The sequence below is a fragment of the Sturnira hondurensis genome, unplaced genomic scaffold (genome assembly GCF_014824575.4).
Source record: "Sturnira hondurensis isolate 20B ecotype Veracruz unplaced genomic scaffold, ASM1482457v3 Scaffold0003681, whole genome shotgun sequence".
Taxonomy (NCBI): domain Eukaryota; kingdom Metazoa; phylum Chordata; class Mammalia; order Chiroptera; family Phyllostomidae; genus Sturnira; species Sturnira hondurensis.
The window spans coordinates 5,836,829-5,860,391 of record NW_028076312.1 but is presented as its reverse complement, the minus strand read 5'-3'; the positions used below and the strand labels follow the sequence as shown (position 1 = coordinate 5,860,391).

Sequence of the window (23,563 nt, the reverse complement as noted above, 5' to 3'; positions counted from 1 at the left end):
GCTTCTCCAGGACTCTTGGTCAAGGCCCCATCACTCAGAGCTGCGTCACAGGGGCCAAGCCTGAGACCCCCAGCGAGGCTGGCAACACAGCAAAGAAAGTGCAGTCTCTGCACTGCGGCTGCAGGAAACCCTGTTTCTAGAGGGTTCTGTTTTCCCTTTCTTTGTTTCACTTTATCTTAACATCGCTGGGGCCTTATCTGCTTCCTGTTTTGTAAAAGGAGACTTTCAGAAGGGTCAAAGTAAATGAATGAAGGATGGATTTGAAGCATAGGTTCCAAGTGGATTTTTTTGACATTTGCTGAAGGGAACAATGTAAATGGGAAAAAAGTAAAGAAATGAAACAAACAAAAATATATAAATGAGAGATAAAACAGAGGGGATAAAAGCCTCTTAGACTAGAACTAAAAGCAAAACCACAGTGTTTGGCTTAGAAGAAACAAACCTGAAATAAAAAGACACGAAAATATTAAAAAACAAAATGATGGCAAAATCCAAATTAGATGCAAACCGAAGGAGGGCGGCAGAGGTAGCAATACAAACAAAAACAAGATCCCAGGGGAGCAGGGCCCTAGGACACAGCTCCCTCCACTGCGCTCACAGAGGAGGCATAGCTTCACTGGCAATCAGGGGAGGACCCAGGAAATGCCCCGCATCCTGCTGGGGTCGGTGAGCCCCTGGAAACCTCCGGAAACCAGACTGTATGAAGTGTGAAGAATATGAAAAGTTTCTGAGAATGCAAACTTTGTTCTCTCAAGATTTCTTTTATAGTACATATTCTGCCTTTTTATACATTAAAGAGCATTTTATAAAATAAAACATTACAGCAAAATTGGAGAACAAGAAAAATCACATTCTATGACCATAGTACAACTAATACCATTTTTGTGTGTGCTCTTTTTCAAAAATTTTAATTGTTGTTCAAGATTTTTGCCTTTTACACCCATCCCAGCTCACCCCCCTTCCTCCCATTACCCCACCCTGCCCAGGTTTTTGTCCATGTGTCCTTTATACTTGTTCCTGCAAACCCTTCCCCTTTTTCCCTGAAATTCCCTCCCCCTCCCCTCTGGTCCCTGTCAGCCTGTTCTCAATTTCAGTGTCTTTGGTTATATTTTGCTTGTTTGTTTGTTTGTTTTGTTGGTTAAGTTTCTGTTAAAGGCGAGATCATATGGTATTTGTCTTTCACCGCCTGGCTTATTTCATTTAGCATATAATGCAAATTTTTCTTAAACTGGCAATAAATTTTGGAAAAGATGAACTTTGATCTCTGACTGACATGATGTATAAAAAGTCCACATTTATTTAATTCTGTATTAACCAAAGATTTACAGTTAATCAAGAAAACTGTAAAAGCATTAGGAAGAGGTTTTTCCACTCTTAGTTTGAGAGAGCCCTTTTGTGTATGGCACAAAGACCAGATGCCATAAAGGAAAATAGTGACAGATTTGACTACCTAATAATATAGATGAAATCATATGTAAAAATGTGGGATAAACACTTTTGACATTGATAATAGAAAAAGTCATTAGTGGCAAACAGTTACTACATACTAATAACTAAGACTCACGCAGTAGGAAAGTGATCCAAGGGCATGAACAGACGATCAATCCACAGAAGAAGAAACCAGATGGGCTGAGATCCTAAAGTATGTGTGATACCTGGGGTTGGCAACAGTGTGAGGATGCAGACAATTTGTCACCACTGCATGTGGTGGTACAGATTGCTAGACCTTTTGGGAGAGCAATTTTGAAGTATCAAAAAATTAAATGTGCTTACCTTTTAACAGTTCTATTTCTAGGAATATAAATTACAGAAATATTATATTGTTAGGTAGGATAGATAGCACACCAAGGCAGGGAGGAGGAGGGAGACATGTTTCACCCACTGACTCAGCCATTCAGAGCCTGGTGCCATGATCTTGCCAGGTGTTCCAATCTCATAGGAAGTCCCATGTTAACACAGGAGGAGGGCAGTCCTTGAAATTCTCTGTATTGTCTCCACTATCTGGGAGAGAAAACCTTTGAAACGTTGCTTTCATCCTGAATTGGTGCTTTCATCCCAAGGCCTGAAAGGCCAGGAAGGACCCACAGTGCCCAAAGGAAGAAGCTCATTAACACATTTTGGGTTTCACGCCCCTCTGCAAAGCTGGCACCACCTTTACCTGTCAATCAATGTGTAACTTCTCCCCATCCCCCCACACTCTCCCACCCCTGAATCCTGCCCACTATGTAAGTCCTCAGAACAAAGGACCTTGCTTTTTCTTGCTCTTGCCACCGCTGCCCTTGCCACCCTTGCTCTTGCCTTTCTTCCCCAGCCCAGCAAGGCCCATTCTCTTCCATGAGAACATGTCACCAGTAAACCCTGCTTGCATGCTAATAGACTTGCTGATTTGTAATTCTTTACTGCGTCGGTGAGAAGACCTGAGTTTCTGAGAGTTTCTCCTGTAACATAAAGTAAAGATACACATGAATTAGGAGGATTGTTGTAGTTTCATTGGAATAGTGAAAAACTGGAATAACCCAAATTTCTTTAGCCATGGGAATGATGAAATAAATTAGAGCACATCTGTAGAAAAATCTAACATCTCAAAAAGATGGAGAAGATTTTTTTGTACTGACATGAAACTATTTCTAGGCTGTGTTATTGTAGTGATTTTTCCAGTGGGTGTGCTGCAGCAGGCTGGTGCGTGGCAAGAGGCACACTGGTGCGTGGCAAGAATGTTTAAACCATGTAGTACCTGGATATTTAGTCAGGGCCACTCACCTCTTTTTTTCTTAGATTGTTAAGTAAAAAATTACAACAGCCAACACAACAGCTGTTTGGTGTGAATGAACTAAAATGATACCTGTTTGTTTTTGTCAGATCTGCAAAAAAAAATTTTTTGGTGTGCTGCAGAATTTTAGTAATTAGTTTATGAGTACTATGGGATGAAAAAGATTGAAAATTGCTGTGTTATTGAATGCAATGAGCAATTTACAGAAAATATTACACAGATTATGGTCCTATTTTTGCTTAAACAAGTAAACAATAATAACGTCAATGTTCATAAACAAGTTGTTAACAGTGGTTACTTACAGGAAGTTCAGGTCAAGAGAAGCCCTACCTTTTACCTAGACACTCTGTACTGTTTGATATTTCATTTTTTACAATAAAGATGGATTAGTTTTATAATGAAAAATAAAGATTTGAAACAAAATGTCCAAGTTTTCCATGTAAATTGCAAAACCAACTTCATTTTCTGAATGCCTTAGTAATTAGTAATTGCTTATTAGTTAAGCATCTTTGCAAAAGATATTTGTTTTCTTCATGCCTCAAGCTTTTGTCAGAAATGCCCAAAGCAATCAGACAGGAAGGCTGGGACTGTTCAATGTTCCTCAAGGCAAGGGGGACAGTGCTGGTAGAGCCAATGTCACTCTGGTGCCTGTGGGGTCAGCAAGGACCTAAGGGAGCAGCACCCTTTGGGAGGAGCATGGGGTGCAAGCCTCTAGGGCCTCAAGTATGCTCAGGGGTTTGGGCCGTGGGGCCAGGAGGGTTTATTTAAACCTTGATATCATGCATTTTTCTCTATGATGGACTAGATTTTAAGGGAAAACAATGTGTCAAAACATTCCACCACATAATGACTATATATTCAGGTAAGGAGAGTGAGCAAAGATTTTAGAACTCTTTCATTGAATTTATTGGGACGTTCATGAACAGGATAATTAATGACAAAATTTAATTTTTCTTCATTCAGAATTATGGTTGTGCTAGCCAAAAAGATAAGATGAAGAGGGAGAGTTTCAAGTTTAAATTATCTGGCAAATTCTTTCAAATTACTGATTCTCTTTGTTTTTCTGGACGCAGTGTGTGGCGACTCATTCAGAACTGTCATGTGATTTCCTAATGAGGTTTTATGCATAATATCCTGCTAAGTTACTATTTTCCACCAAATCTTTCTCTCACAACCTACAATCTATCAACTGAGCTCATTCTTATCTCCTCATAATTCACGTGTGTGGGGGGAGCATTTTCATCAGTTGAGTCATTGTTCTGTGTCTTCTATTATTAGGGTATGGTCATTTGGCATACGCTTGTTGGTGATAGAATTCCCTAAAATAGCTAAGAATCAGTGAGCCCATATGTTTGATAAATCTGAGAAGGTAATGGAAATTTGAGATAGCTATGGGTTTAAAACAAAAAAGAAACTACAGGTACCTTTTCCCTTGGCTTGTCTGCCAACTCCGGGGATACTGTGCAAGGGCCTGCTGGCACTTCTCAGTCCTGGCCCAGTCTTCCGGCCATTGCTGAGCTCGATAAAGTGACTCTGGGTTTGTGATCCTTCCCAGAATTATTTTGTTTTCTCTTTGCGGCACATTGCTTTTCCTTTGAACTCTGAGAAGTTCCTGTTCTCCTCCCCGCCTGTTTAGACTGAAAAACAAAACAAAAACACCTTAGGTATTTTTTTGAAGTACTGAGAGAGTTAAAGCCAGTGACCGAGTTCTCATCCTGCATTCAAGAGAAAGCGCCAGAGTGCCTAGGAGGCAGGAAGGACTCTTGGGAAAGAGTGTTTGCTCTCATTCACTTGTTTCACAGACCCTGAGTAGCCTTCCTTTCTCCAGGTACCTGGATTGGGAGATGCTGGGCTTCAGAGATGAACACAGCCCTGAACTCAGGAACCTTATGACCCGATTAGAGGAGATGATATGTACAGGAGAAAATGTAATGCAGTGTTGTAGATGCAAGGAGGGGCACAGCATTGGGAATGCTCAGGGCTTCCTGAGGGCAGTGAGAAGATGTGTCAATCAGGAGAAGTAATGCTGGGACAGAGGCTTGAAAGAAGAGTGGATGTCACCAGACAAGCAAGGAGAGGAAAGACATCCCTCAGGGCATGGCACATCTGGGAAAAGTGCAGTGGGAGGTTGACAGAAGCCTGTGTGCAGCTCAAGGAGTTCTGACTCATCTCGAAGGTCATGAGGAGTCACAGAATGGCTTGAAACCACATTAAACGTGTATTTTAGATCACTGTGGAGAAAGGGTGGAGAATGGACTGGAGGGAGTGAGGCTGGATGGGGTATCAATTAGGAGTCCTCAGCAGTGGTCCAGGTGAGAGTTGACGAAAGCCTGAGGCAGGGGCCTGCATCCCTATGGGGAAGGGAACTGTGAGGGAAGAAGATCCAAGAGCAGCCGTCTCTCCATCAGTTGCAAGAGCTCAAAGGAAAAAGGAGAGAAACATGGAGCACAGATTTTAGGATCAAGTGACTGGGTGAATATTGGGAGAGTTGTTGAAATAGAAAATAACAGTGGAGCATCGTCCACCATCAGAACCTTTATTGAGCATTGTTCTAAATACTTTATACACGCTCTGCTTCATTGATAACAGATTGCCATTCATTGTTTCATATACTACCAAGAGAGAAAAATTGCTGTCAGCAAAACCACACCACACCATGCACTGTAGGATGCATTCTCACTTCACAGCCATTAAAATGTGTGTGTGTGTGTGTTTTAGAAGAGGTATGGCTTAGAATCTAAGAAATAGGATTATCTCACGTAATTCTTAGAGGTTATTATTTGCCTTAAAGAAGTTAAAATGACCAAAGTCACAGAATGAGTCAATAGAGGAGCTGGAATTCAAGCACATGGTCTAACATGTGTTTGGCTCATTGTGAGATCACCTGTTTGGATGACGTTCAGGGCGACAACAGGACTAAAGATGCGGATGTGTGAAGAAATCTACAGCATCAGAGTGTGTTGAAGTGAAGGCAGGGTAGAGAAGGGGCGCCTGTGTTCGCCGATAAGGAGGAACTTCTGACATTTTTCTGTTTGTTCTCCACATGCCCTATGGTTTTTGTCCCTCATTTCCTGTATTACTGTCTTCTTTTGTATTTAATTGATTCTGTTTATAGGGAGTCATTTAAGGTCCTTTCCTATTTCCTTTTGTGTATATTCTATAGCCATATGATTTGTGCTTACCATGGGGATTTCAATTAACACCTTAAAGTTATAACACTCTGAATTGAAATATACCAGTTTAACTACAATGATATACAAAAACTGTTCCTTTACAGCTCTGTCTTCACTTTTTTTTTGCTATTGGTGTGTCACTAAATTACATCTTTACACATCACATGCCCCAAAACATAAAATGATAATTATTTTAAATGAGTTATTCTCTTAAATTGTATAGAAAACAAGATTTGAAGTTACAAACCAAAGTTCCAATGATACAGGCTTTGATATTTGCCCACGTATTCACCTTTACTGAGATCTTTATTTCTACATATGGCTTCAAGTACTGTGTTGTGTCCTTTCATTCACTTTGCAGGGTATAGTGGTTTGGAAGGCCTCTCAAGTTTTGTTTATATGGAATTATCTTAATTTCTCTGATTTTGAAGGACAGATTTGCCAGACATAGGATTCTTGGTTGACAGCTTTTTTTCTTTTAGCATTCTAAATGTATCTGACCACTGCCTCTAGCCTCCAAAGTTCTTGACGAGAAATCTGCTGATTATCTTACTGATGATTCATATATGTGAGAATTTTATTTCTTTCTTGCTGCTTTCAAAATTCTCTTTTTCTTTCCAAAGTATGATTATAATATGTCTTGGCATGAGTATCTTTGAGTTTATGTTTTTTGAAGTTCATTTTCCTTCTTGGATCAAACTTGGGGAGTTTTTAGCCATTATTTCTTCATATATTCTCTGGGCTCCTTCTTCTTTCTTTTCTCCTTCCAGGACTCCCGCATTGCATATGTTGGTCCACTTTATGGTGTCCCATAGGTTCCTTAGTTGCCACTTTCTTTTTTTCAATCTTTTAAATTCTGTTCCTCAAATTTGATAACATATATTGATTTATCTTCAACTACACTGTTTCTCTCTTCTGCCTGCTCAAATCTGTCTTTGAATACCTATAGTAAAATTTGTTTTCATTTTTGTTATTATACCTTTCAGCTCCATAATTCCTTTTTCATTTCTTTTTAGGATTTCTATACCTTTATTGATACTTCCATTTTGTTTACACATCACTTTCTTGACTTTCTCCACATCTTTCTTTAGGTTTCTGAGCATCTTTAAGAGAGTTGTTTAAAAGTATTAGTCCAGTATTTCTGACAGGCCTTTTTTAAGGAAAGTTTCATTGATATATTTGTTGCTGTTATTGTTGTTGCTCCTTTGAGTGAGCTTACGTCTCCTGTTTCTTTGCATGCCTTGTGATTTGGGGTTGAAACTGGACATTTGGATCTAATAATATGATAACTCTAGAAGTCAGATTCTCCCTCTTCTCAGGGTTTGCTGGGGGCTTTAATTTTTTTATTGCTGTAAGCTGTCTCTGTGTCAAAGATCAATCTGAGATATAAACTTGATGTCTTCTTATTTCTTGTCTGAACTTTTCCTTGGTCATACACAGTTACTTTCTAATTTTCCATGTATATGCATTTGTATTCGAATGTCCTAGTCTTTAATGTCTGACTCTCAAAAGGGGAGAAAGAAAAATGAAGGTAGGGTGGAGAAAGAATGCCAATCCTTTAATTCCCTGTACATCACTTCAGCTGGAGTTATGATAGTCTTGCAACAGTAGGGGTGGGTGCAACAAGAATGGATGCCACCTCTTCATCTGCATGTGGAGGATTAGAAGCAGCAATCAGTGACCTGATATTTGGAAGTTGGTTCTTTTTTTTTCGACTTTGGCTCCTACAAGCTACTCTAGGATCTGTACACAGCTGTTTGTCCCAAGGCTGGAGGTGGGGGATGAATATTTGCTACTTTGCTAAGAGCTGAAATTGACTGAAATTAACTACAATTTACCATACAAGCTTCCAAGGGCCCCAAAGGTCCAGAATAGTTACTTCATACAGATTCTGCTGGTTAATTGTAGTCTAGGTGGAAAAAAAGATACTGCTGGTGCTTCCTGTTCAGTAATCTTCCCAGCAGTGAGCCTTAATTATCCTTTCAAGATGAAAAGTCCTGCCTGATCTCATACATGTGTTTGGTAGGTGCTACCATCAGCACAATGAGAACGTTTTCATCACCCTGAAAAAGAAACCCCTATACCTTTTAACTACCAACTTAGTAGCCCTCCATATCGTCAACATTTATATACTTGTAAACATGTTTTTGTTTCTCTTGTGTATGTAACTAGGCATGGAATTGCTGAGTCATATGGCAATTCTATGTTTAATCACTTGAAGAACTTCTAGACCACTTACTTTCCAAAGTGACTGTACCGTTTTACATTTCCACCAGTAGTAGACAAGGGTTCTACTTTCTCTGCATCTTAACCAATACTTGCTAATATCTGCCTTTTTGATTCTAGCCAACCTAATGGGTGTAAAGTGGTATCACATTGTGGTTTTGACTTGCATTTCCCTGATGACTAATAATATTGGGCATTTTTGCATGTGAGTATTGGTCTTTTATATAACTTGCTTGAGGAAATATCTATTCAGATTCTTTACCCATTTTTGAAAGATTTTATTTATTTGTATTTAGACATAGGGGAAGAGAGGGAGAGAGAGAGGGAGGGAAACCTCATGGTGTGAAAGAAATGTCAATCCATTTCCTCTTGCAGGCCCCCAGCCCAGGGACCTTGCCCACAACCCAGGCATGTGCCCTGACTGGGAATCAAACTGATGACCTTTCAGTTTGCAGGCAGTGCTCAATGTACTGAACCACAGCAGCCAGGGTCCTTTACCAATGTTTAAAACTGGATTATTTATATTTCTATCATTAGCCTGTAAGTGTTCTTCATGTATTCTAGATGAAGAACACTTCATCAAATCATGTATCATATCAGATACATGATTTGTGAATATTTTCTCCCATTTTGTGGGTTGTGTTTTCACTTTCTCGATAGTGTTCTTTGAAGCATAAGAGTTTTAAATTTTGATTAACTTTGTATCTATTTTTTCATGCTTTTGGTGTTATGTCTAATATTGAAAATATGTTCTCATATGATGTCAGGAAGATTCACCTCTATGTTTTCTTCTACGACTTTTATAGCTTCACCTTTTACATGCAGGTCTTTGATCCATTTTGAGTCAATTCATGTATATGATATGAGGTAAGAGTCCAACTTTACTCTCTTACAAACAAATATAGAGGAATGCTATTCTTTACTCCAGTCAGTGCTCATGGCATCTTTGTTGAAAATAAATTGGCTATAGACATATGGGCTTATTTCTGGGTTCTTAATTTTATCCCATTGACCTAAATATCTTTCCTTACGCAAGTACCACATTGTTTTAATTATCGCTGCTTTGTAGTAAGTTTTGAAATCAAGACGTATAAGTCATCCTACTTTATTCTTCTTAATTTGCAGAATTGTTTTGATGATTTGGTGTCTCTCTCAATTCCATATGATTAGAACCAGTTTGTCAATTTCTGCAAAGAAGTAAGCTGGGATTCTGATAGGTATTTCATTGAATGTGTGGGTCAGTTGGGGGATTATTGCTATCTTAACACCAAGTCTTCCAAACTATGAACATGGGATTTTTTCCCATTTATTTAGATCTTCTTGGATTCATTTCAACTATGTTTTGTAGTTTTCAGAATGTTTTACATATCCAGGGAGATATGTTTTACATATCCAAGATGGAGGCATAAGTGGAAACACTGTGCCTCCTCTCACAACCAAGTTTAAAGTCAACAAAGTTTCAGTAACAAAAACACAGCCAAAACACAGAAAATTGAACCATACGGAACTCCGACAACAATGAACCGTTCAATCGGACCGGTAAGAGGGGCAGAGCCAGAAGTGGAGTGGGGTTGGTTGGGCAGGAAAGATCTCCCAACCTAGGCACGCAGGCAGCCGTGGGTGGATCCAAGGTGTGGGGTAGCAAGAGGCGGACCCAGTGAGGGCGCAAGGTGGCAGGCTGACCCCGGTCACACATTCACACGCAGATAAACCAGCGAAGGAGTGAGCAGTGAGACAGACTGCGCAGGCCCCAGCTGTGGGAAGAAGAGGGGACCGCCATTGCCCCTCTCTGACCCCACCCCCACACACAGTGTCACAACCCAGGAACTTGGGTTGCCCCGCCCTGGTGAACACCTAGGGCTCTGCTCCTCATACGTATCAGGTGCGAATAGACTAAAATATGGCTCAAGAAGAACTCAAAGCCCCGGGGCCGATAACTCTAAGTGACCAAGAAATAGCCAACCTATCACATGCACAGTTCAAACTACTGGTGATCAGGATGCTCACAGAACTGGTAGATTATAGTCACAAATTAGAGGAACATAGTCACAAATTAGAGGAACATATGAAGGCTAAACTAATTGAAATGAAGGGAGATGCACAGGAAACCAATAGTGATGGAAAGGAAACTGGGACTCAAATCAATGGAATGGACCAGAAGGAAGAACAAAACATCCCACCAGAAAGGAATGAAGAAATGAGAATTCAAAAAAATGAGGAGAGGCTTAGGAACCTCCAGGACATCTTTAAACGTTCCAACATCCGGATTATAGGGGTACCAGAAGGGGGAAAGAAACAGCCACGAGTGGAAAACTTATTTGAACAAATAATAAAGGAGAACTTCCCCAGTCTGGCAAAGGAAATAGACTTCCAGGAAATCCAGGAAGCTCAGAGAGTCCCAAAGAAGTTGGACCCAAGAAGGAACACACCAAGGCACATCATAATTACATTAGCCAAGATTAAAATGAAGGAGAGAATCCTAGAAGCAGCAAGAGATAAGGGGACAGTCACCTACAAAGGAGTTCCCATCAGACTGTCAGTGGATGTCTCAAAAGAGACCTTACAGGCAAGAAGGAGCTGGAAAGAAGTATTCCAAGTCATGAAATCCAAAGACCTACATCCAAGATTGCTCTATCCAGCAAAGCTTTCATTTAGAATGGAAGGGCAGACAAAGTGCTTCTCAGATAAGATCAAATTCAAGGATTTCATCATCACCAAGCCCTTATTACATGAAATGTTAAAGGGACTTATCTAAGAAAAAGAAGATAAAAAATAGGAACAGTGAAAGGACAGAAAACTCACAGTTATTAACAACCACACCTAAAACAAAAGCAAACCAAGAGGACAGCTAGATCAGGAGCAAAACCATAGAAATGAAGATCACATGGAGGGTTAGCAACAGGGGAGTGGGAGGAGGAGAAGGGGGGAGATGGTACAGAAAAGAAGTAGCAAAGATGGTAGGTAGAAAATAGATAGGGGGGAGGGCAAGAATAGTAGGGGAAATATAAAATCTAAAAAACTCGAGACACATGGACATAAACTAAAGGAGGGAATGGTGGGGGAGGGGGTGTGCAGGATGGAGAGGAATGAAGGTGGGAACTACAACAACTGTAATGGCATAATCAATAAAATATATTTAAAAAAAGAATGTTTTACATATCCTTTGTTAAATTTATTCACAAGTATTTTATTCTTTTTTATATTTTTTCCTTTTTTATTCTTTTTTTAAGATTACCATGCTCTTTTTTTAAAAGATTTTATTTGTTTATCTTTAGAGATGAAGGGAAGGAGAGAGGGAGAGAAATATCAATGTATGGTTGCCTCTCATGAGTCCCCTGCTGGGAATTGGCCTGCAACCCAGGCCTGTGCCCTGACTGGGAATTGAACTATGATTTTTTGGTTCCCAGGCCTGCGCTCAATCCACTGAGCTACACCAGCCAGGGCTCCTTTTGTATTCTTTAATTGTTCTTGTTTATCCTATTATAGTTGCTCAGGTTTTCTCCCTTTGCCCTCCTTTGCCCAGCCCCATGCCCCACTCCAACACTATTGTCCATGTCCATGGGTCACTCGTACATATTCTTTGACTAGTCCCTTCCCCTTCTTTCCACCATTCCCTTCTCACCTCCCCTTTGGCAGCTGCCAGTCTGCTCCATGTTTCCATGTCTCTAGTTCTGTTTCTCTGGTTAGTTTACTTTGTTCATTAGATTCCTCTTATAAGTGAGATCATATGGTATTTGTCTTTTACCGACTAGCTTATTTCACTCAGCATAATAGCCTCTGGTTCCATCCATGCTGTTGCAAAAGGTAGGAGCTCCTCCTTTCTTTCTGCTGCATAATATCCCATCGTGTAAATGTACCACAGTTTTTTAATCTATCCATCTACCAATGGGCACTTTGATACTTCTGTGAACAGAATTACTTTTAATAATTTCATTTTCAGATTGTTCATTGCAATTATATCATAATGCAATTAATTCACTTTTATATATTGACCTTGTATCTTGCTGTATTGTTGAATTTGTGTACTAGTCCTAATAGCTTTTTTAGAGGTTTCTTTAAGATTTTTTACATGCAAGATCATATCATCTGTGAATAGAGACAGCTTTACTTCTTTCTTCTCATTTTGAATGACTTTTATTTCATGTCCGGTAAGGCTTGGACCCCGCACACTCTGCTGCAGATGAAGGCAGTTCCTTTGGGGGAGAGATCAACAGTCTGTTGAAGTCTGTTTTATGGTCTACTTGTCCCCTGGGTAAAAATCTCCGAGCCCTGGAGCTGGGTGGTAAGCATCTCTCTGAGTGACGCCTTGGGTTAACTGTTGTCCTAGGCCCCTACACTGTAGCTTTAAGTAAGCAACACTGAAAAAAGAGTCTATACTCAGGTGAAATATCCACCTTTAAAGCAGAAAATGATGCTAGATTTAACGTAAACTGTCCCAGGAAAACAGAGGTCGACCCATAGCTCCAGGTTTTAATGACAGTGACTGGACAGTGAGTACAAACAGGAAGCATAGGATGTTCCTGACACCCAGGCTGACTCCACCTGCCCCAGACCCTCCAGAGTGAAGCCAAATCTCAAGCAAAACTTTGATTCATGGACCACAGAGAAAAAATGCAATTCTCTGGCACGTGACTCTTTTGAGAGAGGAAGAAATGCCTCACTCTAGTGCATGGGTAACGCTCCTGCTCAGGCCCTGGAGCCAAACACTCCGGGTCCCTCCGGGTTTGGTGCCGGGCCCCAGTTACCTCCTGTGTGTGTAGTTGTTTCTGCTGTCAGTATGTCCCCTGGTCCTCATGATGCAGGACAGCTTCTGCAGCAGCAGGCGGTTGTCCCTGTCTATGACAGAGAGTCGCTCCTCCTCCAGCTGTGGGCAGACACACAAGGAGCCTTTAGAAGCGCCCACTGCATCTGCGCTCCACTGTGCGCTGATGGACTCAAGGGAACCTTTCAGCCCCACACTTTGACTCTGTGAATTTCACCTCGCCTCCCCCAGCGTCGGCAAATGCTGCCGCAGCGAGCTGCAGCAGTGAGTGCTCCGTGCACTGGCCCCTTCGTCTGTGACCTGGAAGACATCGGGATGGAGCCGTATCTCACAAGCTCGGAGCAAAAGTAACAGCAAGGATGATATGTCTCTTTGTGAAATTAGGTTGCCCTCTAAAACTCTGACCCATGACAGTGACACTAATGAGGAAAGCACTTTAGATTTTAAGAAAGATATTTTACACTGTTCAGAAGAAAAAAAAAAAAAGATTTACATCCAGGGGAAACAACAATTTTCTTGCTGTAGGTTTTTAAATTGATTGATCTTCTGAGTGGCTCAAAACTGGTTCCTTAGTTTTTGTTCTGCCCGTTTAGGCTGTTGTTACTGAACGAGCACGCAGCACTCTGCCTCTGGAGGCATCACTGCCAGCATAACGATGTGAACCTTACTTTCACTAGATGGTTTAATCTTCAAGAAATAAATAGTCTGAGGTGGCTATGAAACAGCCTGGTATAAATAAATGATGCCAATCAATCAATTACTATAGAACTGCACTAAGTAAATTACCACTGCGGATTTCCTCTCCTCCCTCGCCCTCTTCTCCTGAAGAGAAGACGATTATGATTATGGATCAACAGGAACACTAGGGAGAGATTTCCGGAGCAATTACCACGCAGCTCCGTGTGGAGCAGTGACAAGGTTAATTGGTTGCCTAGATGGCATTTTACTTTGATAATAACTTGTTTATTGTTCACTGAGTCCGTCTGTTCCATTTTTCTGGGTTTTTAAGCTGGCATTTTCTATTTGGCTATGATAGTAGCTGAGAGGTAAAACTGAAAGACACCTTGAGCTTCTTGAGGTTCAAGCGGAAGTGGCTGAGAGACAGTGGGGCCCGGGTGTCCACGAGTGGCTGGGCATCCTGGACCTGCGGCACAGAGAGAGTGGTGTGACCGCGGGCACACTTGTGGGAGATAGTTACTGTGAGCTTAGATGGCGCAGCTTCTGGGGCTGCTGGCACTGGGGCCGTGGATAGGTCATTATTCATGGCACCCAAGCTTCAAGGCGGCCTGTGGCAGAAAAGTTCTGAATGAGGCTCAGGACTTGGTTCAGAATCCGACTATCCCCCTGGAAGAACCACGCAACCCTCAAAAATGAGCCTGTAATGTCGTTTTTAAGTGGCGAATTAAAGGGGTACAGAGCGAAGATTCATTAACCGTAACCACCAGCTGACATTTCTATTCTGCACTCTGTTGCCAAAGGCCTTTAAGACAGTGAATTATGTCCCTATATCCACCTCACTGTAATCTCTGAGCCTCCAGTAGTATCTTCAGGATGAGCATTTTAAACGCTGACTGGGGCAAAATGATCCCTGCAGTCTCCCATCAGAAAAATGTATAAACAAGAGAAGAAATTTATATTTTAAAATGTGAGGGGCTAAGTGCATCAGGACTGTTTACCGTTTGCAATAAAAAGGAATCTCCCAAATTCTGTATAGATACTTGCCTACATATATATCACCAACTAGTGGGACCATTAGCTGAAAACGACAGCTTTGGGGAGCTCCTCCAGCTGCATCTGTCTAACGTGATAGCGTGAGCACCATGCACTCTGGGAATCAAACCCACGGAGTGTGTGGTCTTGGAGCAGAGCACGTGTGGGGAGAGCCAGGAGATGGGGAAAGGGCTAGATGGTGAGAAGTTTTGAATAACACACTCACTTTGGAATGCTTTTAAAATTTATTTTGTGTTATAATGTGCAGAAACATTTACATAGCTCCAAAGTCAAATCTGTGAAACAACTTATTTTTCAAAGTGGCCTAAGCCCCATACCTATCATCTTTGCCCTGTTCCCTACTGACAAACCTTCTAATTCTCTTTTCTGAAAATATAAAGCTATATAACATGTGTATATCTGTGTGCGTACATATAAATATATACATTTTGCCACCTTTTTAGATAAGCATCATACTTTACACATTTTCACCCCACTGTTTTTTCATTTCAAAATACATTCTTGAGATAACTGTATAGTAATACACATAGATGTTTTTTATTCATTTTTATAGCTGCATAGTACTTTACTGTGTGAAAGCATCCTAATTATTCACCCAGCTCACTTTTGATGGTTATTTTGGTTAGTTCCAATTTTGCTATTACAAATAATGCTGCAATTAGAATCTTTTGCAATTCTTTTGTTTCTTTGCCAGTGTACCTCTGGAATGGATACTTAGAAGTGGGGCTTCTGGCCCTGGCTGGTGTATCTCAATGAATTGAGCGCGGGCCTGTGAACCACATGATCTGGGTTCAATTCCCAGTCAGGGCACATGCCTGGGTTGCAGGCCAGTTCCCAATAGGGGACTCACGAGAGGCAACCATACATTGATGTTTCTCTCCTTTCCTCCTTCCCTTCCCCTCTGAGGATAAATAAATAAAATCGTATTAAAAAAAGAAATGGGGCTTCTGGGTAAGGGAGAAACCCGTGTATCATTTCATTTCATTAAACATTGCTAAACCACCCCTCCCCTGCACACACATGGGGCTGTACCCCTTTGCCCACCAGAGCACTGTCAACAGTTGGGGGGCGGTGCCAATCTGAGAGTTGGGAAATGGTATTCGAGTGCAAGGTTAATTCAAATTTCTCTGTTATATGTGAAGCTGATAATCTTTTTATAGGTTAAGAGCTATTTGCAATTTTTTTCTATGAACTTTTCTTCATATCACTTGCCCATTTTCATATGGAATTGTGTTTACATGTTTCTTTTTATTTTTAGAAGTTCTTTCTACATAAAAATATTAACCCCTTATCTGTGATATAAGTTGTAATTATTTTGCCCAATTTATATTTGTTTTTTATTAATTCTTTTGAGTTCATCAATTATTTAATCATTTCATCCACAAACAGGAAAATGGCCTCTATTTTCTTGCCTAATGGACTTGTGTTGGCTTCTTGCATCAGCCAATGCCTCCGACACTGTTTAAAAGTGTGTAAGATATGGTAGGCATCCTTGTCTTACTTCTTACTTTATAAGGAACCCTTTTAGTGTTTCTCTGTCAATTAAGATACTGGTTTAGAAATGAGATACTTATGTTTCATTATGTTAGAGAAATATTGATAGCAATTTGGATTTCATTAAGGTCATTCTGATTGCACATCAGCATAAGTGTGTGTTCAGGGTAAGGTAGAAGGCTCTGTTGAGATTCCAGGCTGAGGGTGACGTGGTGGATTCCAGAGATGACTTTGGGCACAGTGGTCTCCTTCCGGTCTGTTTTCTCCCCTCTACTGCATCAAAGCTTCTTGTATTCCCAGGGTTCTCAGCCAAGCAGTAAGAAACAAACTTCCTCTTAAAAGCAGAATTCCTCCTACTCTTAATATGGAAGAAATTCATTCTAAGCCAAGTTTTAGTGCCAAGTGGTGAGGTTTGGAGTGGTGAGGGAGTCTCGCTGGCTCTTCACTGCTGCGTCCAGGCAGAGCAGGTGGCTCCCACGCCTGCAGCCCAGAGCCCTCCTCACCCTTCTTTCTGCTGCAGGCCCATGCTGCTTGTTCACCAGGGCCTTTACCGTCTGGACCACAGTTTTGCCTTCCCCTGAATGAGATCTACCCCAGGGAGACAGCTGTGCCAGGGCTCCAGGCATCATGCTCACACGGAACTGGCCCTTTGGAAGCTGTGCTTCAGTTGTCCCATCCCTCACCCATAGTCTCATTCTTTTCAATTTCTTAGTTGACTGCCCAAGGGTGACTGCCCTTGACTTCATGTGGCTCCCAGCATCTCTCCCTCACTGACTTCCCGTCTTTACTTCATCCCGCTCCAGGTAAGATTTGGGGCCCTCCCTGCAATACCTTGTGCCAGGATCACTGGTTTCCTGGCCCCATGCCCCGCTGCTGGCCACAAGCCAGACTGGGGTGTGCCAGCCCTCCATTGTTACTCCCAGCAAACAGGTGTTTCTGGGACATTGCAGAACTGCTGCCTCAGTGTTGTGTGAGCTTGGGCTCCCCAGCCACACCTATGGCCCTGCCCACTATCAGTATGCTGGCTCTTTCCATTTAGTCAGCTCTCCACTTTTCACAGTGACTGTTTTTAGTCCTCCTTACACTGGGGTGTTTATAGACCACCTGTCTCTTACCAGGGACGATTCAAAGTGGTGGTGCTGATCGATTTATACTTGTTACTATCATGCATACCCTTTTGTATCTTCCCCTAGCAACAACTGTTTACTAAGAGCATGCTGTGTACTCTAGGTGCGGAGAATATCAGGGTAACAGGAAGTAGCCACCACTCTCACAGTCTGGGGGCAACAGACAAAATAAAATAATACATCTATTACATCAGTCATGAAGTAACGTAAGACAGCAGAACAAGGGGCTACAGAGCAATTAGGAGGTATGCTTCTTAAAGAAGGCACAGACAAGACTTCTAGGAAGACCAGAGGTCTGAGGAAGTGGGGTGAGCCCTGGGACAGTCGGGTGAAGCGTGTCACTGGAACTCTCAAGGGGGCGGTGGGTTCAGGGCCCAGTTGTGCATGTGGGCACTGGGCCAGCCTTGCAGCAAGTGCCACCTGAGCTTCCCTGAAGCCGTTGTATCACACCTCAACCCAGGCAGGCAGAACCCTCAAGGAGTAGATAGGCTCGCCTAAGTCTGCCACCTAGGGGGATCACTTTAGAGGGATCAGAACCACAGAGCAGCAGCCTCTTCCAGAATATCCCCTTGAGTGTTTCTCAGCCTCGATGAACACAGCTGAGAGACATGACCAGCCGAGCACTGAGTGGCTGGATGGGTCCACTGAGGTCTCACAGGCAGAAGACCATGGCAGGCCATTTTCAAATCACATGGTGACCTTCTCAAAAAGACATCCACATTGGCATCAAATAAAGTGGAAATAATAATGACTGTCCCAATGGAGATGAAAGTTGGCTTTTAGTCCCCACTGGAGTATACTGTTTCATAGGGGAAAGGGTCCTTCAGATCTTTTTTTTTAAGATTAATATATTTTTAGAGAGAGGGGAAAGGAAGGAGAAAGAGAGGGAGAGAAACATTAATGTGTAGTTGCTTCTCACACGCCCCCTACTGGAGACCTGGCCCACAACCCAGGCATGTGCCCTGACTGGGAATCGAAGCAGTGACCCTTTGGTTCACAGGCCCGTGCTCAATCCATGGAGCTGTACCAGCCAGGGCCTTTTACAGCTTTTTGTTTGAAGATACTTTTGAGTAATTTATGAAAAGTTAAGTAATTTATAAACATATGCCTTAATTGAGAAAAGAATGGTCCTAAAGCATGACCCACAAAACCATAATCTGTTTAATGGAATTTTTATTGTATGGCAACATATATGACCAACTTTTTAAGCCAAGTCATTTCAACCATTTCAATCTCTGAAAAAAAATTAGCTTTTGGTTTCCAGGGAAAGCCCTGGCATTTCATGGTCGCTGCTTTGGGGGCCTCACCCTGAGCTCTCAGGGCCCGGCTCCGGCCTTTCCTACCTTTTTCCTGTGATCCTGGTAGGCCTTCTCCCATGTGCTCTGCAGGCACTCACTTCTGCATGGAAGCGTTGGCCGGGGTGCCCTGTGCATCTCAGACAACACCGCCAACCCACTCCCTGCAGCCTCAGACTGGTTCAAGCTGAGTTGCAGCCCTGGAGAGGACGGTGTTTGCTGGGTCACATGATGGTTGTCATGGCATCCAAGCTAAGGAGAAAAGAGAGAGGGCTAGAGCACCGCCTGTGTGTGCTTAACAAAGAATTGAATACTCTTCCACTCCAATGAGTATTTTCTCAAGCGATCTCCAATCGCCTAGAGATGCCCCTTTGATGACCGCCCCTCACCTCCCCCGTGTTCATGACTAGGTCAAAGAATTGCTCCTCCAACTAACTTTTTCTCCTTTCCATCCTTCCCTCTTTTCTTGCCTTCTTCTTCCCCTACCCCCTTGTCTTTTCCTTCCCTTCTTTCTCAGGTTTTCTCCTTCCTCCCTCCCTTTCTTCCTTCCTTCCTTTCTTACCTCCTTTCTTTCTTATCTTTTAATAATATTTAATAATCTCCGATTATTTTATTTGCCATTTAGGTGGCAGATCTTCATTAAATTTTTTTCAATTGATTTGAGGATTAGTTACGGAAAGTTTTAGTTTAGCCATTTTAAGCCATTCCTTGCTCAGTGGCTTCCGTCTGGTTGGGCTGGGTTTTCCATGAGACAAATGAAGTACAAGGCCTATGGGCATATCTGTTGAGTCATACATATATTTTTGTTGAAGTCACATATGTCATTTTGGAGATGACGTGATTAGAGGAATTGGTTAACAACAAAATAGCAATAGTATTTCCATTTTGGAATTCTAGCCTTCCTGACATTACAGTATCCATTACGAAAACTGTTGTTGTGCCAAATTAGTGAACGGGAACTCATTGTTCATCTGCGTGTAAATAAAGACAAAGGGCATTTGATGAGAATTCGTGTTCTGCCTATTGGCGCAATTCAGTGCCTGTCAGTCTGAAAGAGAATTAACCAAGCTTAAATTGAATCAGATTTGGGAGAAATAAGATGTGGATAAAGTCAGAATATGATTGTCCTTTTTCCTGCTTTAGGCAGCTGAGTCACACCGTACTTTGCTGGTTCTTATGATCTTCAAAATTTTGCTGAAAACCTTGCAGGCTGGTAAAATGTTGATGTACTGACCATTAAAAAGTTGTCTGGGTTTTTCAAAGAACTTACTGTTTTAGTTCAGAATTGTCCACAAGTAATAACTTTAGAAAACTATGCCCTGGCTGGCATGGGTCAGTGAGTTGAGTGCTGGCCTATGATCTGTAAAGTCGCTGGTTCGATTCCAAGGCAGGGCACGTGTCTGGGCTGTGGGCCAGACCCCCTGTTGGGGGTGTGTAGAAAGTAACCAATTGATGTTTTTCTAGCACACCAATGTCTCTCTCCTTCTCTTTCTCCCTTACACTCTCTCTAAAAAATAACATCTGTTTTAAAAAGGAGAAAAACTATACATGTACGGGAGAAGATAGGTGTAAGAATTACTACTTAAAAAATAAAGTCAACACTTTAAAACATAGACTTCATTAGGATTTCTTACCCTATAAAATCTATATGTCATAGTCAGAGGAATTTTATTAAAATAATTTTCTTGATCCAGTTATTGTCTGTGATCAAGCCCAATATTAGTAGTTGTTCATTAAGTATCTGCTATTAATGATGAGGGAAATAACGATAATGTTAATGAATGATTCCCCATCTGAGGTTTTTTTGTTCAAACTGTAAGGCTAGTTCTATATGATTCTTATCTTTCCCTTTTCCTGAACCCTGTTTGCCACACATGCTGAGAAATTTCTGACAATGCTCAGTGTTGTTGCTGCCCGTCCAGGAGGGGCCGTGAAGGCCGTGTGGGGGAGGCCGAGTTCTGTCCAGTTTGCTCACATGCGGTGGACAGACTGTAGATTGAGGGCAAAGTAGAAACTAGAGGGGTTTTTTAATAATGTGAGTGTTCAAACATTGTTTTTGATGCCCCCTTTCAAATGAGGGACCTTGAGGAAGAGTCCTAGTCATCTATGCTTATTTTTTAAAAGATTTTAAATAACTAATTAATTAATTAATTAATTTATAGAGCGGGGAAGGGAGGGAGAAACAGAGGGAAACATCAATGTGTGTTTGTCTCTCACACACCTTCCACTGGGGACCTGGTCTACAACCCAGGCATGTGCCCTGACTGGGAACTGAACCTGCGACCTTTTGGTTTACAGGCCTGCACTCAATCCACTGAGCTACACCAGTTAGGGCTCTATGTTTATTCTTAACATTCAGTTAACATTTGCTATTTGATTAGACTCAATAGTACAGTCCAACGCAAAGGATCTGGAAAAATTAAACATCCCTCTCATCAATTGCATGACCTGGATTTCAAAGCCCCCACCCCATAAGCTCAAACTACATTTTGGTTCTTACCATGTGTTAAAAAGATCCGACCAGAAAAGCCAACTAACCAGTAACTCCTTGGAATCTCTTTTTAGGAAATAATCTGAAACAGTGATAAAGATTCATACACATCAAAGAATTACTCATAAAAGTGGAAAATTAAAAAGTCTGGAGTTGGCCCTGGCTGGTGTAGCTCAGTGGATTGAGCACAGGCCTGCAAACCAGAGGATTGCTGTTCGATTCCCACTCAGGGCACATGCCTGGGTTGCAGGACGGTTCCCTGCAGGCCAACTCCCAGCAGGGGACGCACAAAAGGCAACCATACATTGATGTTTCTCTCCCTCTCCCCTTCCCCTCTAAAGGTAAATAAATAAATTTTTAAAAAATCTTTTTAAAAACCCACCAAGTTTAAAAAAATAAAAAAATAAAAAGTCTGGAGTTGAATTAGTAGAAAGTATCAATGTAAGTTTCCACTAATGTTCTTTTTCTTGTTCCAAAATCCAATCCATGCCACCACTTTGCATTTTGTGAGTTTTTAAGTAGAGACTACTTTTTTAAAGTATTGAGCTTGGTTTGAATATTTAATATCACACAGTTTCCACTCACACACTGCAAGAATTAAACACAAAAACCTACTTTTGATTTTATTATTCAGATAATAACTGTGTATGTTTGGCTGCAGCCTTAATTAGTGTTTTGGCCCAGTACTGACTTGAATATTATGTTTATTAGAAATGCCTTGAAAAAAAAAAGAAAGAAATGCCTTGAAACGTCACCGAGTGATATATATCCTGAGTATGTGAAGGCCACTGCAGAGAATCGATTGTTGTATTGTTTATAATAAAATATATGGTATAAAGTCTCTGTGATATAACATGTGTTAATGAAATCCTTAATGTTCATAATTCTTTTCATGTGTCCCGTGACTATACCCTATGCTCAGGCTTTGGTTTGTATGTCCCTTGCTCTCCCATAAAAACAGTGAGCTCAAAACAAAGCAACAGACTTCATTCTTTTATTTTTTTAAAGGATATTTTTTAGAGAGATAGAGAAGAAGAGAGAGACAAAACATCAGCCCGCTGTTCCACTTATTCATGCCTCCTCGGTTGGTTCTCGTGTGCGTCCTGACCAGCAACCTTGAACCCAACAACCTTGGTGCGTTAGGGTGATGCTCCAACCCACTGAGCGGTCCGGAGAGGGCCCGGGCTTTGTTCTCGTTCCACAGGACAGAGTAGTTTAAAAACAAACTCAGATGGCTTCAGATTCATTCAATTCCTGGAGGGCAATGGTGCTCATAGTGTTATGTCACACACAAAAATGAATGAGTCTCCAGTGCCCTCTGTCGTGTGGGCAACTAACTCAGGAACCTTAGTTAAAGACCAGGATGCCTGCTTCCAGTAGGATGGGCCAAGCTGCTTTCCTCCCACTGAAAACAGAAAATCCTGCACGTTGTCTGAAATGCATTGAGGAGCTGGCAGAGGCGTCAGGAACTTCCAGGATACAAGCAAGGAAATCAGAGCCCTGAGCCAGCACACAGAGGGCTCCTCCTGGAGGTGCTCATGGTCCTGGGAGCACCATGATTTGGATGGAGTCTTGGCAGATGAGAAAGACAGGCGGAGAGAGTGATAGGAGATAAAGGCTGCATGCTCAGGAAGAAGTAAATCAGAAATAATTGCTGCCCCCGAAAGCAACTGCCGGATTACTGCAGAGCAGGGGCAAAAGGGGGGGGGGGAAGTTCTTGCAGCCCGTATCTGCAAGGCCTAGGTGGCCAAAACACACTCAAATCATGAAATTGGCTGCAGTACTCCAGGCGTTCCAAGATGCTGGGGAAAAGTGATGGCTCTGCCTCCAAGAGCCTCAGACTCCCCCAGTGCCCGCCTGGCATGAATATCGACCACAGCTAGAACCAGCACAGACCTCAGAACAGACTCCTCGAGGTAACCGTACTGGAATCACAAGACACAGATTATAGGACAACTACGCTTGCTGTGTTTTAAGGAGAATGAAACCAAAAAGCAATGGAATTGGAAATACCTGCAGGGTTCAGGAAATCACAAAAAAAATTTAATACAGGAGGGTACATTTACAAAATTTGACCATATGCTGAGCTGTAAAAAAAGTCTTTCAAGTGGCAAAGGACTGCAATCACACAGATAATGTTGGCTGTGGGATTGAGCTAGGAATTAACAGCAAATGATAACTCAGACTCCCAAATATTTGGAAATGAAGCAATGCCATTTTCAGGTTGAGAACATGACAGGAGTGTCCCTGTGACCTTCAAGAGGTGCTATTAGTGTAAACTGGGAACATCTGTTGGGTGTTTGAACATAAGAAGTTCTAGTTGCCCGTAATTAGTAATGCCGATGTTAACCGTAGCCTTAGTTATGTAATTGCTTCTTAAGAATGTAGTATAGGGCCCTGGCTGGTGTGGCTCAATGAACTGAGTGCTGCCCTGTGAACCAAAGTGTCATGGGTTCGATTCCCAGTCCAGGGCACGTGCCTCAGTTGCAGGCCA

The 23,563-nt window shown here is 41.9% G+C and overlaps 1 protein-coding gene across 3 annotated transcripts; it reads right to left on the bottom strand.

Annotated features, from left to right (window-relative positions):
- Positions 1 to 1,254: 1,254 nt before the first annotated feature.
- On the bottom strand, positions 1,255 to 18,768 carry CFAP97D2 (CFAP97 domain containing 2). Of its 3 annotated transcripts, XM_037042099.1 has the most exons (5): positions 18,627 to 18,768; positions 13,995 to 14,075; positions 12,915 to 13,033; positions 4,195 to 4,407; positions 1,255 to 2,438 (listed from the first exon to the last, which is right to left on the bottom strand). In XM_037042099.1, the coding sequence occupies exons 1-5, from the start codon at positions 18,714 to 18,716 to the stop codon at positions 2,234 to 2,236; spliced, it is 708 nt and encodes a 235-aa protein (XP_036897994.1). In that variant the 5' UTR covers positions 18,717 to 18,768; the 3' UTR covers positions 1,255 to 2,233. The 3 variants fall into 3 exon arrangements, with proteins under 3 accessions (XP_036897994.1, XP_036897996.1, XP_036897995.1); XM_037042101.1 differs by lacking the exon at positions 4,195 to 4,407; XM_037042100.1 differs by lacking the exon at positions 13,995 to 14,075.
- Positions 18,769 to 23,563: the final 4,795 nt, after the last annotated feature.